The sequence below is a fragment of the Labrus bergylta genome, chromosome 16, assembly GCF_963930695.1.
Source record: "Labrus bergylta chromosome 16, fLabBer1.1, whole genome shotgun sequence".
Taxonomy (NCBI): Eukaryota; Metazoa; Chordata; class Actinopteri; order Labriformes; family Labridae; genus Labrus; species Labrus bergylta.
Window position 1 is genome coordinate 13,044,680 of NC_089210.1, and position 14,176 is coordinate 13,058,855.

At 39.4% G+C, this 14,176-nt stretch overlaps 4 protein-coding genes across 5 annotated transcripts; 1 reads left to right on the top strand and 3 right to left on the bottom strand.

Moving 5' to 3' along the window:
* On the bottom strand, positions 1 to 3,253 carry LOC109990377 (small nuclear ribonucleoprotein 25). Of its 2 annotated transcripts, XM_020642497.3 has the most exons (6): positions 3,189 to 3,253; positions 1,790 to 1,939; positions 1,491 to 1,625; positions 1,316 to 1,408; positions 971 to 1,118; positions 1 to 821 (listed from the first exon to the last, which is right to left on the bottom strand). In XM_020642497.3, exons 2-6 carry the CDS (start codon positions 1,929 to 1,931, stop codon positions 713 to 715), a joined length of 627 nt encoding a protein of 208 aa, XP_020498153.1. In that variant the 5' UTR covers positions 1,932 to 1,939; positions 3,189 to 3,253; the 3' UTR covers positions 1 to 712. The 2 variants fall into 2 exon arrangements, with proteins under 2 accessions (XP_020498153.1, XP_020498151.1); XM_020642495.3 differs by having other exon boundaries at positions 1 to 1,118.
* A 117-nt stretch (positions 3,254 to 3,370) lies between these two features.
* On the bottom strand, positions 3,371 to 5,467 carry snrnp25 (small nuclear ribonucleoprotein 25). The gene is made up of 5 exons (XM_029279016.2): positions 5,038 to 5,467; positions 4,228 to 4,318; positions 3,951 to 4,056; positions 3,778 to 3,852; positions 3,371 to 3,673 (listed from the first exon to the last, which is right to left on the bottom strand). Exons 1-5 carry the CDS (start codon positions 5,239 to 5,241, stop codon positions 3,616 to 3,618), a joined length of 534 nt encoding a protein of 177 aa, XP_029134849.1. The 5' UTR covers positions 5,242 to 5,467; the 3' UTR covers positions 3,371 to 3,615.
* A 234-nt stretch (positions 5,468 to 5,701) lies between these two features.
* On the top strand, positions 5,702 to 7,377 carry polr3k (polymerase (RNA) III (DNA directed) polypeptide K). Its single transcript, XM_020642500.3, has 3 exons — positions 5,702 to 5,947; positions 6,125 to 6,212; positions 6,993 to 7,377. The coding sequence occupies exons 1-3, from the start codon at positions 5,837 to 5,839 to the stop codon at positions 7,118 to 7,120; spliced, it is 327 nt and encodes a 108-aa protein (XP_020498156.2). The 5' UTR covers positions 5,702 to 5,836; the 3' UTR covers positions 7,121 to 7,377.
* Positions 7,378 to 7,379: 2 nt separating this feature from the next.
* cdip1 (cell death-inducing p53 target 1) lies at positions 7,380 to 13,598 on the bottom strand. The gene is made up of 5 exons (XM_020642499.3): positions 13,515 to 13,598; positions 11,656 to 11,804; positions 11,274 to 11,417; positions 10,776 to 11,052; positions 7,380 to 9,395 (listed from the first exon to the last, which is right to left on the bottom strand). The coding sequence occupies exons 2-5, from the start codon at positions 11,729 to 11,731 to the stop codon at positions 9,284 to 9,286; spliced, it is 609 nt and encodes a 202-aa protein (XP_020498155.1). The 5' UTR covers positions 11,732 to 11,804; positions 13,515 to 13,598; the 3' UTR covers positions 7,380 to 9,283.
* Positions 13,599 to 14,176: the final 578 nt, after the last annotated feature.

The following is a 14,176-nucleotide window of genomic DNA, read 5'->3' on the forward strand; positions in this document are numbered from 1 at the left end:
TCAGAATCAGCATCATATTTATTGGTCAGGTATGCGTACACATACATGCAAGGAATTTGACTCCAATTTAACTCACCATGTACAACCATTACCTCACAGTTGAGGTTTTATACCCGCAGCTATTTTCCACCTCAAGCAGCTGTTATTTTCACTTCCATCAAATATGTTGTACGAATAGCAAATGAAATGGACCCATTATGTGCTCCTATTCTAATAAACGCAGAAACACACCTATGCTGACTAAAAAATGCTAGATTCATCTTAAAAAATAAATACCAATGCCTCTGAGAGTCATTCCAACACATATCAACAAAGATAACAGTAGCAAAGAAAAAGGTCATGCATAGTTAAAGCTTATCTATCTCCCATGTGAAGTACATAGAAGGTTGGGGGTTTGATCCCAAGGTCCTGCAGTCAGATGTTGAAGTGTCTTTGGGCAATCAGATTGTTCATTATCAAGTCATGTTTGCTGTCCTTTATGAAATATCAAATACAATGTCATTTCTTGTGAGAGGAGATATTGGTTGATGTCCTGGAAAAAACTCCAAAAATGGAATTTATGCAGGTTCTTTCCATCATGAATGACGCAGTGACAAACACGGTGATATCACTTTACCATATTCACGTTGAGCAACTCAAATACAAATATACACAACAAAAATTCATTTTCTGCCCCTTAGTGAGCTTCAAGAACTCTCCTGCAGCTTTCCTCTCAGAGCCTTTGTATTCTTTGGATTTTTGTTCGACACAAAGGACATCTGTGTACGATGGTTTTGAACTTTTTGTTGCAGAAGGGAATGAGGCAGCAACCGGCCACGCAGCTGCAAAAAGAGGGAACCAAAAAATAAAATGTCACGTCAACAAGCCTGGTAGCAACAACAGCACAGCACAAATAGAAACAGGCCCCATAAAGGGTGTGATTATGTTAACATGCAAATGTGTCACCAGGATGGAGGGAACGCTTCCATACCCAACCATAGCTATCATGCAACACATCAGCCAGGTCACACTGCTGACAGAGGTGAACGTCTCTGATACAACAAACTGCTGACACTCTGGACACTGAGTCCTGCATGGACACGGAGGAAGGTTCTCCAAGTCCAGGTACACTTTAGGGGCTGTTTAAAGGAAGTATTCAATTAGAATTCTAATATCTCATCCGTGATATCACTTGATCTTATTTATTTTTTTAAATGCAAATTGAAGCATTGAAAGCTGGCTTTATTGCAAAAGCATAGTCAAATGTCCAGGGTTCAAATCTTGCTTTTTGGGTTCAACTGAAAAAGTCAAAAGAATTTGTGCATCCCCAACTCACCTGGAATATTAGGCGGAGCCTCAATGTAGAAAATATTTGGGGAAGCAGAAAGTTCACCAGAAACCATCTTTGGACCGGAGGGGGAGCTAACCTCTAACAAAGAAGACGAAAAAAATGTGTTTAAAATGCTAAAGTATGGGTGGGAATGACTTTAATGCAACAAATCAGGGCATACCTTTCTTCTCGTCAGTGTGTTCTCTGCCATTGTGTATGTTTTCCAGTCTTTTTTGGAGTTCAGCCTTCCTTTCTGCCAGTTGGTTCACTTTTTCATCAATGTCGATAATCTCCTTCTGATTTGATGCCGACTCCTCTGATAGAAGTTAAAAAAGATTCACATACACGAGAGAGCAGAGGCACAAAGGATCCGGGATGTGAAAAAGATGAGATATCTACTTTTCAACAAGGTTCAATGTATGTTGAACATATCTATCTTGATTTTGCTATGGAAATTGATTCATGTTTTTTTTTTTGTACCTGTTTGGTGAAACTCAGCACGATTCCTCAACTCCAGAAATAAACTGAGGATTTTTTTCCTCTCCAGGAGTTGCTGTGTCTTTAGGGAATTAAGGTTCAACTCGGTAGAAATCTCCTTCAGCTGGCAGTCGGGAGAAGTCATCGTTGATGCTGAAGAGGCATGGGGAAGTGTTTCAGCCACAACATTTACTGTATAGAGCTTCATGCTTGTTCAGTGTGCAAAATGTGTCACACAACATATTGAAGACACAAAGCACTGCAACTCTACAGATTTCTTTCTAGGGTTTGTAGCGGGAATACTGAATGTTACAACCAAAGATGTAAACACATGGGACAACATCTTTGAATGAAGTGATGTCTTCTCAAAGTTTGAGAGAATTCATTCATTCATTCATTCATTTTCCTTACAATGCATTTAATCAAATAAATGGTCATGCTGTAGAGCACTGGTTCCAAACCCGGGGTCCGGGCCCCTCCAGGGGGGACGCCAGAGAGGGGTAGGAGGCTTTGTCTGCTTTGAGTAGTGTTCTAGTCAAGACCACAATACCCAAGACCAGAGTGCTCCAAGACAAGCCCAAGACATTTAGAGATCCAGACCGAGTCAAGACCAAGGCAGGATGAGAACGAGACTGCGACCATGAATATCAATGAAAAAGAATCGTCTTGTGAGCAGCGGGCCTGTCACTCATTTAGACCTTAAAACCTGAAAGGTCGCAGCTGTAACCCGGGGACAAAAATCTAATTAATTTAAGTTATTCATACTTTTAAAAGAGGCGGTTTCCTTCTTATCACTGCAATGACGTAGAAGAATAAGCTGTCAGTGGTGGTCGGTCTTGACTGGTCTGACTGGAATAGTAAAAATCCAGAGTGCGCGCAGTCTGACAAGCTTTAGATCCCGAGAAGAGACCGTCAAAAAGTGGTCTTGAGACCAAGACCGATTTGGAGTACTGCAGCACCAGCTCTGAGGTTTTCAAAATGAGATTTGCACATATTAAATAAAATAACACAACGACTGGATATATTATTCAAAGGTCCGTGGATAGACAGTTCGATAAATATTTGTTTCCTAACTCTAAAATGTCAGGTTACCTAGTCAGCCTCACTTACAAGTCCGGTTCTAAATGAAACAGAACCGACAGTTTGAAGAAAAATCCAGGATGTTGTTTCTAGTTTGAGCAGCAAGAGCATCAAATATATCAGTTAGACCTGCAAATAAAACTCTCGGACTAATTCATGAAGCAACATTCACAACACAAATCTCCATTAATACTAAATTTAATGTTCTCACCGGTGCATTTGAATGAGGTTAAAACCACCACTTAAATATCCCAATCATTTACTTTCCTGTAAGCAGCATGAAAGAGTATTATTTTATTAAAAAGTAAAGGGTGTGTATTACCTTGTTCCCTCAGCTGGCTCCAAATGTATCCTGAACAGCTAACATTCAAAGTAGATCAACAAAAACTTATAATGCTGACTTATACCAGGAAGTATTCAAATCATCTGGTTTACAACTCAGCCGTCTGGAAAAAGTGGCACGGCACTGTCGTTGGAAGCTCAAAGTAAAAGTGCACATAGAAATAGATTTTTAGAAATGTACAAAGTTTTAATATTTGAGTAGAGTTCAAAAACAAAAATCACTGTTCAGTTGCAGCCAAATAAACATCGACATATTGTATATACATGAAGCCTTTCTGATAGACTGCTCAGTTTGTTAAGAGAGTTTCTGGGTACACATTTGGGGTTCAACAAACATCAGGAGAACTTTCTGAATGTTCTTTTGTTTTTTTTCTTCTTCCTGCTGGACAAATGTCAGCTGTGACTTTTCACTTTTTCCGGAGTCTCTTCATGAACGTCACTTCATCTCTGTTCCTGATGCCGTAGCTTCAAAACAAAAATAAACACACCAGGAGAGGAGAATGTCAAACAGCTGCTGATTTACAAAAACTGCACGACAACTCAAAGAGGCGATTATTTCATACACTTACTCTTTCAGCCTCATCTTGTCATCTTCAAGCTTTTCTCCTTGAAATACCAAACTAAACGTTCTCCAGACATACCGCCTGTAAAATGAAGAGGGCAAGCAGCGAGAATGGATCAAACATTAGGTCTTCATTTTCAAAACCCCCTTTAATGATTCTGTGTTTTTGATGGTGTTTACCAGCTGACATGTTTCACTCCGCCCTCACGTTGTTGTTTCAGCTCCATGAATCTGCGAATTGCCTTCTTCAGGTCCAGGACAGTGGCATTCTGCACCACCACGATGGCTGTGGGACAAATTTTTTTAATTTGATTTGACCAAATAAAAATGCTATTTTATAGAACAAATTAGTGATAACGAAAGCAGGATGTAGATATGTGTACAAATAACAGAAACAAACATTGCACACTATAATAAACCTTTTTATGCCTCAAAATGAAACTATCTCATTACTTACGCATTATTTCTCCATCTGCCTTGAAAACCCTCACAGTCATAGCCTGACCATACTCCAACGCAATCTGAGAATTGACCTCTTCCAGAGTCACCTAAAGACAAGAAGATTGATGAGTTGTTTAAAAAAAGAAAAAAGAAAAAAAAAAAGCCCCCCCCCCCTCTATTTACAAGCACAGACTCTGACAGGCTGTAAATGATCTTTAAATTGCATATAGTTCTGAAAACGTTAAAGATACTTCTTCAATTCTTAGAAATGTTAACAATCATTTGACATTTAACATTTTAAAGACTTATTACTTTTCTATTCCACCAAAATAAGATATACGCAGACACGTTTTACAAAAGGAAACATCTTGATTTCCCTTCGGCATAACCAGTTTTCAAAGTAACAATACAACCAATCATATATTATATTACGTTAAAAGGAAAATAGCTCACGGGCAATGATTTGAACTGAAACCTCTCAACTTGTGTGGCAACTTCTTTAGTAAGTGAAGGCCATTCACTTTATCCGTAAAGGCTTATATTTCAGGAGTACAGAGCAGAAATGATATTTGGTGGTTTATTTTTGCTCTAACTTTACATCACAGTGAAGAGGATGCATGAAAATGATGTTTCATCAACAATAATGAAGTTGGGGAGTATTCCAAACCAAAACCGTTCAGGCTCAAGTGAAGTTAAAGAAAACATGAGGATCTTAAGTTCTTCTTAACCAGAAGGGTGAACATACACCAAATCGGGTTTATTTATTTTTTTGTTAATGCTTCATCTGCACATTTCCCTGTGAGGATACGCCACGGACTGAACTAACCTGGATGGGCAGATCACAAAGTAAAGGGTCCTGCACAAGTCTTGCAAGTCCTTCCTCGAAAATGTCCAGGATCTCTGAGTGAGGAAGAGCCTCGTCGTCCTCTTCATCTGCGGCAAGAGCTTCATCTGTCAGGTTGTCTTTTTCCACCTCTTCCTCTTTCACAGACATTCCTCCCCCAACCTGGTCCTCACTCTGCTCCTCCATCGTCACCTTAAATCATCTAACATACAAGCTGCTGCACGGTTTCTCCAGCGGGGACATTAAAAAAATATATATATTATTATTATTATTTTTTACATTTGAATAACCGTACAATGTGAAAAGGTAGAGTTGGACTCTGATATAGAAGTACAGCCAACAAACAAAAGTAATTTATCCATGAAGCGAAAAAGCCATGTAATAATAAACAAACATTTGTACGGTTAACATTTCGTACCGGAAGGAAACTGCACGTCCGTACAAGAGTTCCTCCTTAGTAAAAGAAAACTCACGCGTGTCCGTTTTCCATGAAAGCAAAATATGATTAAATCTGAGCACAATGCTTTATTTTCGGTTTGCAATTGTGTCTCATTAATAACACGCTTTTTTTAATTAAAAAAAACAAAGCACTTTCTTTCATTTGTTTCCCGGCGAGCCTTAAAAACAGTCGCACCTGCTTTCACCGGCTTCTTTTCCGCTCCTCCACATGCGTCACTGTTTACAGCACGACTACAACACTTCAGTAGCTGTTAGGAGTATTTCTTTATAGCTTACAATAAATGTAACACCGTGAAGCTGTTTACATTGGCATTGCTTTGAAATGCTTCTTTTCTGTCCAACCTGTGGAAATGTTTTAATCGTAGAGGAAGGACAGAAGTGCATGAGATTCGCCTGTAACACCTGTCCGTATGTCCACAACATCACGAGAAAGGTAAGTCATGTTAGACCAGGGTGAGAAAAGAAGACGTGCACGTAACTTTTACTTGGTGTCACTGTTTGCTTTTACGTATTTTCGACGTGGTAGTTATCGTTAGTTGCTAAAGTTATTGTCCAATGTGGTTTTTTTTTTTTGGTTTCTTTGAGTCGACGTGACATTTCCTCTCCACAGGTAAACAGCAGAAAGTATCCGAAGCTAAAAGAGGTGGACGATGTTCTTGGTGGCGCTGCTGCTTGGGAAAACGTGGACTCAACTCCAGGTAAGTGACTTTGAATCAAAACCCACCATGGCTTCAGAGAGAGACCCAAACACTTCATCGTGGCTGTAGTTAAACAGAGAAATGTTGACTTTTAGAGCTCAAAGCAAACGTGTGTTGTTTAGGCATGAAAATCTATAATTGAGGATTTGTAAAGTCTGTTTTTTTATTTTTTTTGTTTTACATTTCAGTCAAAGTTCATGCCTACACATCTTTACTTAATATTTAAAGCATTTGAACTTGCATTGCAATCTCTTATGTCATAACAGTGCATAAACATTTAACACCCAGACGATGAGTCAATTATTTCATTAGTAGGATTAAAAAAAATAACTAAAAACTAATGTCATGCTTTCTGATTCATACACGTTTCTGAACCCTAAACTGTTGAGATCCAGTCGTAATTTTAATTTCAAAAGGTAAATTAATTATACATAACTCGCAGCACAAAATGTAAATTCTGATTAAAAATATTGATGTTATCAGAGATGGGGTTTTTTTTGGTCTTTTCATTATGACTTGAGAATCAATACATGATTGTTGAACTTCTCATAAGGAGCCTTGATTTGTTGTCTTAATAAAGGATGCTCTCTCACACTGATGTAACATGTTATTCCTTCTTTTGATTTTAATGGTTAAACTTAAGACAACAGTATCTTCCACATATATTATGTTTTGTTATTCAGTCAGTTTATTTTTAAAGCACATTAAACAAAACCTCGATATAAACCTTAAACAGCTTGTGGTTTCAAACTGAAAGGCATTCCTCGTATCTCTTCACAGAAACGTGTCCAAAGTGTGGACATCTGCGGGCGTATTTCATGCAGATTCAGACCAGATCAGCGGACGAGCCTATGACGACTTTCTACAAATGCTGCAGTGCTCCGTGTGGACACCGATGGAGAGACTAAAAGACTTTGGACTGCTTAGATCACAAACCTTTATACGTCTTCCCTTGTTTCTGACATTATGTTTATTCCCAACTGGCATCTGGTAGTCATGGAAACTCTTCTGGTGGATTCCAGCTTCTTCTGTTTGTCAGTTTTGTTGCGTGTAACGGCCCAGTTGAAGATAATCTAACTCTCTTTAGATGATTCTTACACACAGTGTCATTCACTTTGAAGGCATACATCATTTTCAAATCAACAATAAACGAGTTCTGATGAAAGCTCTTGTTCGGATTTTTTATTGATAAAATAGTAACTGTATACAACAGTCAAAACAAATCTTTGACTTGTATAGTTATACATATCACAGACATTTAGAGAGCAATGCATACCAGCATTATCCACAACAATGGCATACAGTACCTTGTATTAAAAGTTCAATGTAATCCTTCAACTTAAAATGAACTTTCTTGCACTGCTTCGCTAGCCTTAAGGAAAATCAAATCAAACGCATAAAGAGTCAAGGAGCTCGCCTGTGAGAATCATTTAGTTTTTTTTTTGTTCTGTGGTCCATGCAGACAAAACTCCGCACTTGGTAAGTGAAGGTGAGTGGCAGTCTTCGGCATGCTTTGCTGGAACGATGGTTGATTGGTTGTTAGTAGTAATCTCAATGGAATCATCACAATGTTGTTGCGAGATGTGTGATACAATCATTTATCTGAAGCTTATTCCTAGTGGAGAGTTCTCTAAGTCCATTTCGACTTTTTTTTTTAAATCATCTAACATGCATCCGAGCAATGCAGGTACTCTTTTTTTTTAAGGGCTGAAGCCATATTAGGAGGGTTAAAGGTGAAACGATGACATGTGAAGATGGTGCCACCTATTAGTTTTGTTTGTCTGCATGTGGTTTTTAAACTACCCCCCCCCCCCCTCCCCCCCCACACATCCTGTGTACTGTAGCACAGTCAGCCAACAGTACCAATGAGAGAGGGTGAACTATTGTGGAGCATAAGACTGACAAGAGTGAGAGGACACTAGATAACTTGGATGTCATGCAAAGTGTCCCCAATAATACACTACCCACAAGCTCCACTTGGATTCTAAGATGCTCTGAATGAGTGCATATATGGCTGGATTCAATTGGATCGACAACAAACACAAGCAATAGAAAGAAAAAAAGAAGCATAACACAAATGAATAACTGCTTCAACTCACGAGAAGTCTTTCTTTTCCTCCTCAAAAGCTAAAAGTTCTGAAGCACCTGTGACAAGCTGAGGTTGGTGGTTTTTTCAGAGGGGGACATTTTTAATTCCAACTTAAAGTGCAAATCTTGGCTTTATCATCTAAATTAAAAGCTTCACAGACGGAGAGAGCGTTAGATGTGCTCAACAATAATCCACTAAGTTCTACCACTTCTGACTGAAGCCCAGAAGAAGAATGCGTTAACGACGAGTTACATTAGTCTTGGTCGTTCCCAAACAAACGGACACACCAGTTCCTTGATGTGAAAAGAGTTTGTTAAGTCTGATAACATTCATCGTGGGGGGGGGGGGTTAAAGATAAAAGGAAGGAGAGAAAAAAAAAAACTGGGTCTGTTAGAAGAAAATAATTAGACAAAAATGTTCACAGTTGTAAATAGTTAAAATAACAGATAAAACATTTTAAATAAATAAAAGAAAACGACGCTAACCCAGCATGTTTAACTTGAATACACTTGATTCTCTATAAGATTCACAGATGATTTTTAAATAAAGTGACCATTTCTTCACAGCTTTCTCTAGCCGAGGCTGTCTGTCTATCCTAAGGTCGTGTGTAACACTACAAGCTTTCTCGTCAGGTTTCAAAACAGATCAGATGATGCACCCGTGCGCCTGCTGCCTATTCATCTCAGTGAATGATTTTGGTGCCCTACATAATTTGTTAGATGACATTTGTACATTTCAAATGCATATTTTTATACATAAAATAATTAGAGGCAAAGATATATACAGCAAATATTCCGTGAACTGATGAGAAAACTGCACTTACAATTTTAAGAGGGCGACACAACACTTTGCAAAAATGAAGGGGAGAAGCCTGTCACTACCAGCAGGAGGAGATGTGAGTGTGTGTGTGTGTGTGTGTGTGTGTGTGTGTGTGTGTGTGCGTGTGTGCGCGCATGTCTCTGTAACATACAGCTGTCGGTGGTTAGCATATACGCTTGTATGTGTAAATGTAGCCCTTACAGTAAGGGCAGGTGTGTGTCACATCCTTGAGGTCGTCGATCAGACAGGGAATCAAGCAGCAGCCAAGATCACACCTGCAAATGAGGAACAGACATAAACAGTTAAGTTGTAAATGTAAATGTTGGTGAAAAGGATGATGTGCAAACACCCAGACATGTATTGTGACAAAGGCAGCACAGAGAGCATTTGTTTTTGTTTTTCTTACATGTTGCTTGGAACAGAGGTCACACCATAAACAGGTGCATGTGCTTTGCATATAAGCGTTCTGATTATGATCCATCTGCAAGTGTGCAGACATGATCCTATGAAGCCTCTGTTTTATATCAGATAGTATTTTGCACATGTATTTATTTATTTTTCAATTTAAGATATTTCAGCCCTGCTTTGAACACCTCAACTCTTCCATGCTGTTCAGTACTGCTTTCACTGTTTAGGACCTGTGTCCAACTGGCATTTTTCCTGAGTTCCAACTTCTTTTTTCAATTGATCCCAATGAGGAGAGAGTGTTTGCAGCAGCAGACAGCCGCCCGGAGGAAAAGGAGCAGCGTCCACCGTCCTTTTACGTACAGCTGAGCGCTTGTGGTTTAAAATATTTCAACTTTTCGTTAGGGTGCTGCTGAAATCACTGGCACTTTTTTCAAAATATATGATATTCCCCATATTTGTGTCTCACAGTGAAGGAAAAAAATTACAATTTGAAGTTCGCTGGTAATTATTTGAATATAATTCAAATAACTCACCACCATATCCAATGAACCTTATCAAGCATCATTAGCCTTTTAAAAAAAAACCCATCGTATTGGTTGTAATTGACCACGATGCAGCTCAGACAGGATGAGATAAGCGTGCCTACGTGATACAAAGGACGATTATGAACTGAAGTGACACTAAAAACTAACAAACAGACTAAAGGATTTGCATGATGAACACACAGATGCACGTTATGAAACATCAGAATCCAAACTGCGCTGCATTTGTATAAACTCTGTTCAACCGTTGGTGGGTTTACGACTCATGATGACATAATTCACAGCATGTGGAGACGTGACTCATGTATGATAGTTAGCTGTGAAAGGAAATACTGGACATATATTGTCCCTTATTGAGCTAGGGAGGAAGCATGACAAGACAGACAGATAGTTGTGTCTCATCATCTCCTCTGTGAATCATCTGTATGTGCACTGTGCTGTTATTTCCGGTTCTATGCCAGAGCCATTTAATAAAACTTGGCAATACTGCTTTCTGCTGGTTATTTCATGGCAGTTAGCAAACAGCTTTCAAATGCACTACAACTACAGTCTGACAGGAGTACCATATTCCAACCAGACGCTGTTAAAATCAATAAATATGTGTTTGTAATACGACGATAAATACTAGAAGGCTACAAAAACCCATTGCAAACAACTGTCAGGTGCTATCAAGCGTCTATTCTGTCAAACTTCTGCTCTACTCACCCGACAAAGAAGCAGAAGAGGCAAAAGAGTGTGTTCATGAGTCCGACATCGTGGGAGATGCGTGTGACAATGGCCTGCTGGCAGTGTGGACACACAGTCTGCACCGGTGATGTCTGGAACATTTCCCCTTGCAGTACTGTCACAGTGGTGGCTGCTCCTGGAGGAGCCAGGACGGTCGCTGTGTGGCCTCCCATGTGGACAAAGTGACTTGGACCAGGACCCATGTGTCCCGGCATCGGGTGGGGGAAGTGACCGGGCGGAGGTGGGTAGAGGTCGCCTGTAAAGAAGGAACTGACCCTTAATATACAGTACTACACATGATTCTAAACACATTTGTTTGACTGAGTTTGAGCGGGACTGGGCAGAGATTCAAAAGATAAATATTGAAAGTGCTTGCCATTGGTCCCAAAAAATGTATACAACAACAGCATTATGTGTCAGTGTGTTTTTCTGTGTATTTTTTATTTTATTTTTTTGCATGAAGACGGTGTGCAGCACCATGTGGTGGAGGCATTGGCATGGGCATGGGTCCTTCTCCAGGGACATGTGGGGGGAGGAAGCCTGGCCCTGGACCCTCATAGGGTGGAGGACCATAGTCCGGAGGTAACGGCTGCCCCTGTATAGGAGCAGTTCTGATAGGAACTGTTTCAAATCAAAACAAAAAGAAGACAGGTATACACATGTTTATTGTGCATACTTAATTGTGTTGGTCATGAAGAAAAAGCAAGTCAGTTATTCTAAATAATGAAAGTCTGTTGTCATACTTGTGCATTAAGAATGTCGGCCTCATGGAGTAACATGAAAACAGAATCTAAATAAAGACTTTCAACACTGGTGACTGAAGCGTCTGAAAACATAGGAATTAAGTATGCAAACATACCTGGTTGTCCATTTTTCTCCTCAATAAGTGGGGCGCTGGGACCTCCAGGGTACGGAGGCGGAGGATCACTGGACATACTGGCCGGACGTCTGTATCGGTAAGGGGGTGGACACGGAGCTCTGCTCACAGCTCTCCTGGGGGCTCTGATTCTGTGAGGCGTTTTAAAAATAAATACAAAATTAAACCTGCTGGCTCATTACTCTCTGACGGACTTCTCAAAAGTCACCAAGTGTTCCAACGACAGTCAGAGAGGCTAATTAAGTACTTTTTTTGTAACTGCTAAATGTCGGCGTGCACAAGGAGCAAGAAGGGACAGCATAACTGAGGAAGACACCGAGGAGTTTAATTCAACTTATTGATGCAAAATAGTGTTTTGAGCTGTCTGTAGAAGACAGGAGGGGGGGGGGGAAGGTACAAGTTGTAGAGAGACTAAGAGGCCTGCGGTTCAGGGTTCAAGTTTCAGCCGGAAGATTTCTCTCTCTCCAGCTAAATAATGCATGTTGCAGCTCAAAGTAGCATTCAGAAAACCTCTCAGAGAAACAACACCAACATTTTATGAACTTAAGCGGAAGTCTCCTCTTTCACTTTGACTTTAACATAAAGAATACAAGAGGGGGGGAAATAAACAGCAGCTTCATGTTGGAGTGTGAAACTGAATGATGCTCATCAGTTTCTGTCTGGTGAGACAATCACAGGATTACATCTGAGGTATAACCCAACAAACTGTGTGTCTAAAAAAAAAAAGCCCTGGTGCTTATTGTTAGTATGCTTAAGTACAAACTAATATTACATATCAGAATTAGATATACATGTATTTGCATACTGTGTTTAGTTATATTGACAACTGTCACTGAGGTGTTGCTTCCCCCTCTGTGGTTATTAAAAAAAAAAAAAGGTATTGTGTAATGTAGCTCACAACAAACACAACACACGTTTAAATGTATTCGTCAGACAAACAATACACCTGCTACTAGACTGACAATCAGGCAAATACACTTCAATCAGCAAAACCTTTCTATATTATTTCAAAAGGAAAACAAACATGCACCTGAGTGTCACATGGTAACAACAGTGAAAAGGGCTTCAGGTGGGTTACTACCACAGACTGGAGGAAACACACGAAGCTGTGGAGAGCGAGCTAACACCAACAAGATGTGTCACTGAACTGAGGTCTCTGAACAAAAACCACCATCTCCAAGTCATTTGCAGTAACACCAAAACACCGCGAAGAAGACTTTTAACACACAATATTTAAACATCACTGCACTGAAAAATGAACGCTGACGCTCCCAGGCTAACCACCGAGCTACCTCACTAGCTGATGTTTCTTTTTTTTTTTTTTTTTTAATCCTTTCCCCCGATAATCCAGCTCAAAGCTCACTTGCACAACTAACCATGAATAACTTAGTTGCGTAATCGATGCTCGGGAAAAAAAACAAAAAAAAACTGCACTGATATTAACTTAAATTCTGTATCTAATAAAAGTATTTCACCTTTTTATTGACGTAAATTGACTGTAGCTAACGTAAACCACAATACGCGGCGTGTGGCAGATGGAGAACAAATTATCTCGTCTACAACATATCCTAATAAAGGATCGATTAACAGCGATGTTTTGTTTGGTTTCAGTTTCTAACTTGTAACTCAAAGGTATGTTTGTTTGGCTAACGTCAAAGCATGTCTGCTAGCTGTCGTTAGCTAGCTAGCGTCGCCATTATTTACAAGGCAACGAAACGGTTGACGTAAGACAACACCCGCCACTTGAAACGTGTATTCACTACAAATCTATGGACTCGTAAACATTGTAACTGCTTACAGATGTTTTAATGAAGCTGTCAATGAACAGAAAACCAAAATACCTGAATTCGTGAGAAACGCTGCCAGCCCGCAGTGCACCTCAAGTTATTTGACGTGAGCAGCTCCGCCGTTACGTCACATCCGCTGAGACGACTCTACAAAAAAAAAGAAAAACCTCTTTTATTATGATCAACACATTAATAAAAAAAAAACAACATGAAAATCAAATGCACGTGTTTCTGTTTTTTATGTAGAGCTACAATCATATTATTTCCTTTGAGGCAGACAAATAAACAAACAACTAATGTGATGTTTTATTTCGAAAGTATGTCGCGGAAGTGCTCGTCAGTGTGTTGACGTCTAATAAAATACAAATACAAAAACTGATTGTACTTCTCGTTGTACTGTAATCTGTTGTGATCGCATTTGTGTAATCATTTGAAATGAGCATATAAAAAATATCTTGTTTGTTTTAGATCCGTTGTAAAGATCGATTTACCATAAACCAGAAAGTACGAGAATGTTTTGTAGGCTACAGTTCAAATGCATTGAAAGGGATTAATTGGCATGGGAAACATACATATTCATTGCCTTTCATTGCTGTGCAGGATTGTAGGTCAATATTATCAATATTTAAAAGTACATTTCCTTCGGATTATTTTTGGGTAAGGAAAGATAAGCCTATGGTTTGGTGCCATGGCTAATCTTTTTTGGACAACTGTTG

What these genes read in the sequence shown, in the direction of transcription:
- snrnp25 (XM_029279016.2), bottom strand. Translation starts at nt 5,241, where the DNA reads ATGGAGGAGCAGAGTGAGGACCAGGTTGGGGGAGGAATGTCTGTGAAA. An exon ending in GGAGTGAAACATGTCAGCTG is followed by an intron (nt 3,853 to 3,950) that starts GTAAACACCATC and finishes TTCATTTTACAG; the next exon opens with GCGGTATGTCTGGAGAACGT. An exon ending in GACAAGATGAGGCTGAAAGA is followed by an intron (nt 3,674 to 3,777) that starts GTAAGTGTATGA and finishes TTTGTTTTGAAG; the next exon opens with CTACGGCATCAGGAACAGAG.
- cdip1 (XM_020642499.3), bottom strand. Translation starts at nt 11,731, where the DNA reads ATGTCCAGTGATCCTCCGCCTCCGTACCCTGGAGGTCCCAGCGCCCCA. An exon ending in GCCAATGCCTCCACCACATG is followed by an intron (nt 11,053 to 11,273) that starts GTGCTGCACACC and finishes CCTTCTTTACAG; the next exon opens with GCGACCTCTACCCACCTCCG. An exon ending in CTCTTCTGCTTCTTTGTCGG is followed by an intron (nt 9,396 to 10,775) that starts GTGAGTAGAGCA and finishes CCTCATTTGCAG; the next exon opens with GTGTGATCTTGGCTGCTGCT.
- polr3k (XM_020642500.3), top strand. Translation starts at nt 5,837, where the DNA reads ATGCTTCTTTTCTGTCCAACCTGTGGAAATGTTTTAATCGTAGAGGAA. An exon ending in TCCACAACATCACGAGAAAG is followed by an intron (nt 5,948 to 6,124) that starts GTAAGTCATGTT and finishes TCCTCTCCACAG; the next exon opens with GTAAACAGCAGAAAGTATCC. An exon ending in AAACGTGGACTCAACTCCAG is followed by an intron (nt 6,213 to 6,992) that starts GTAAGTGACTTT and finishes ATCTCTTCACAG; the next exon opens with AAACGTGTCCAAAGTGTGGA.
- LOC109990377 (XM_020642495.3), bottom strand. Translation starts at nt 1,931, where the DNA reads ATGACTTCTCCCGACTGCCAGCTGAAGGAGATTTCTACCGAGTTGAAC. An exon ending in ACACACTGACGAGAAGAAAG is followed by an intron (nt 1,409 to 1,490) that starts GTATGCCCTGAT and finishes CTTCTTTGTTAG; the next exon opens with AGGTTAGCTCCCCCTCCGGT. An exon ending in GGCTCCGCCTAATATTCCAG is followed by an intron (nt 1,119 to 1,315) that starts GTGAGTTGGGGA and finishes TCCTTTAAACAG; the next exon opens with CCCCTAAAGTGTACCTGGAC.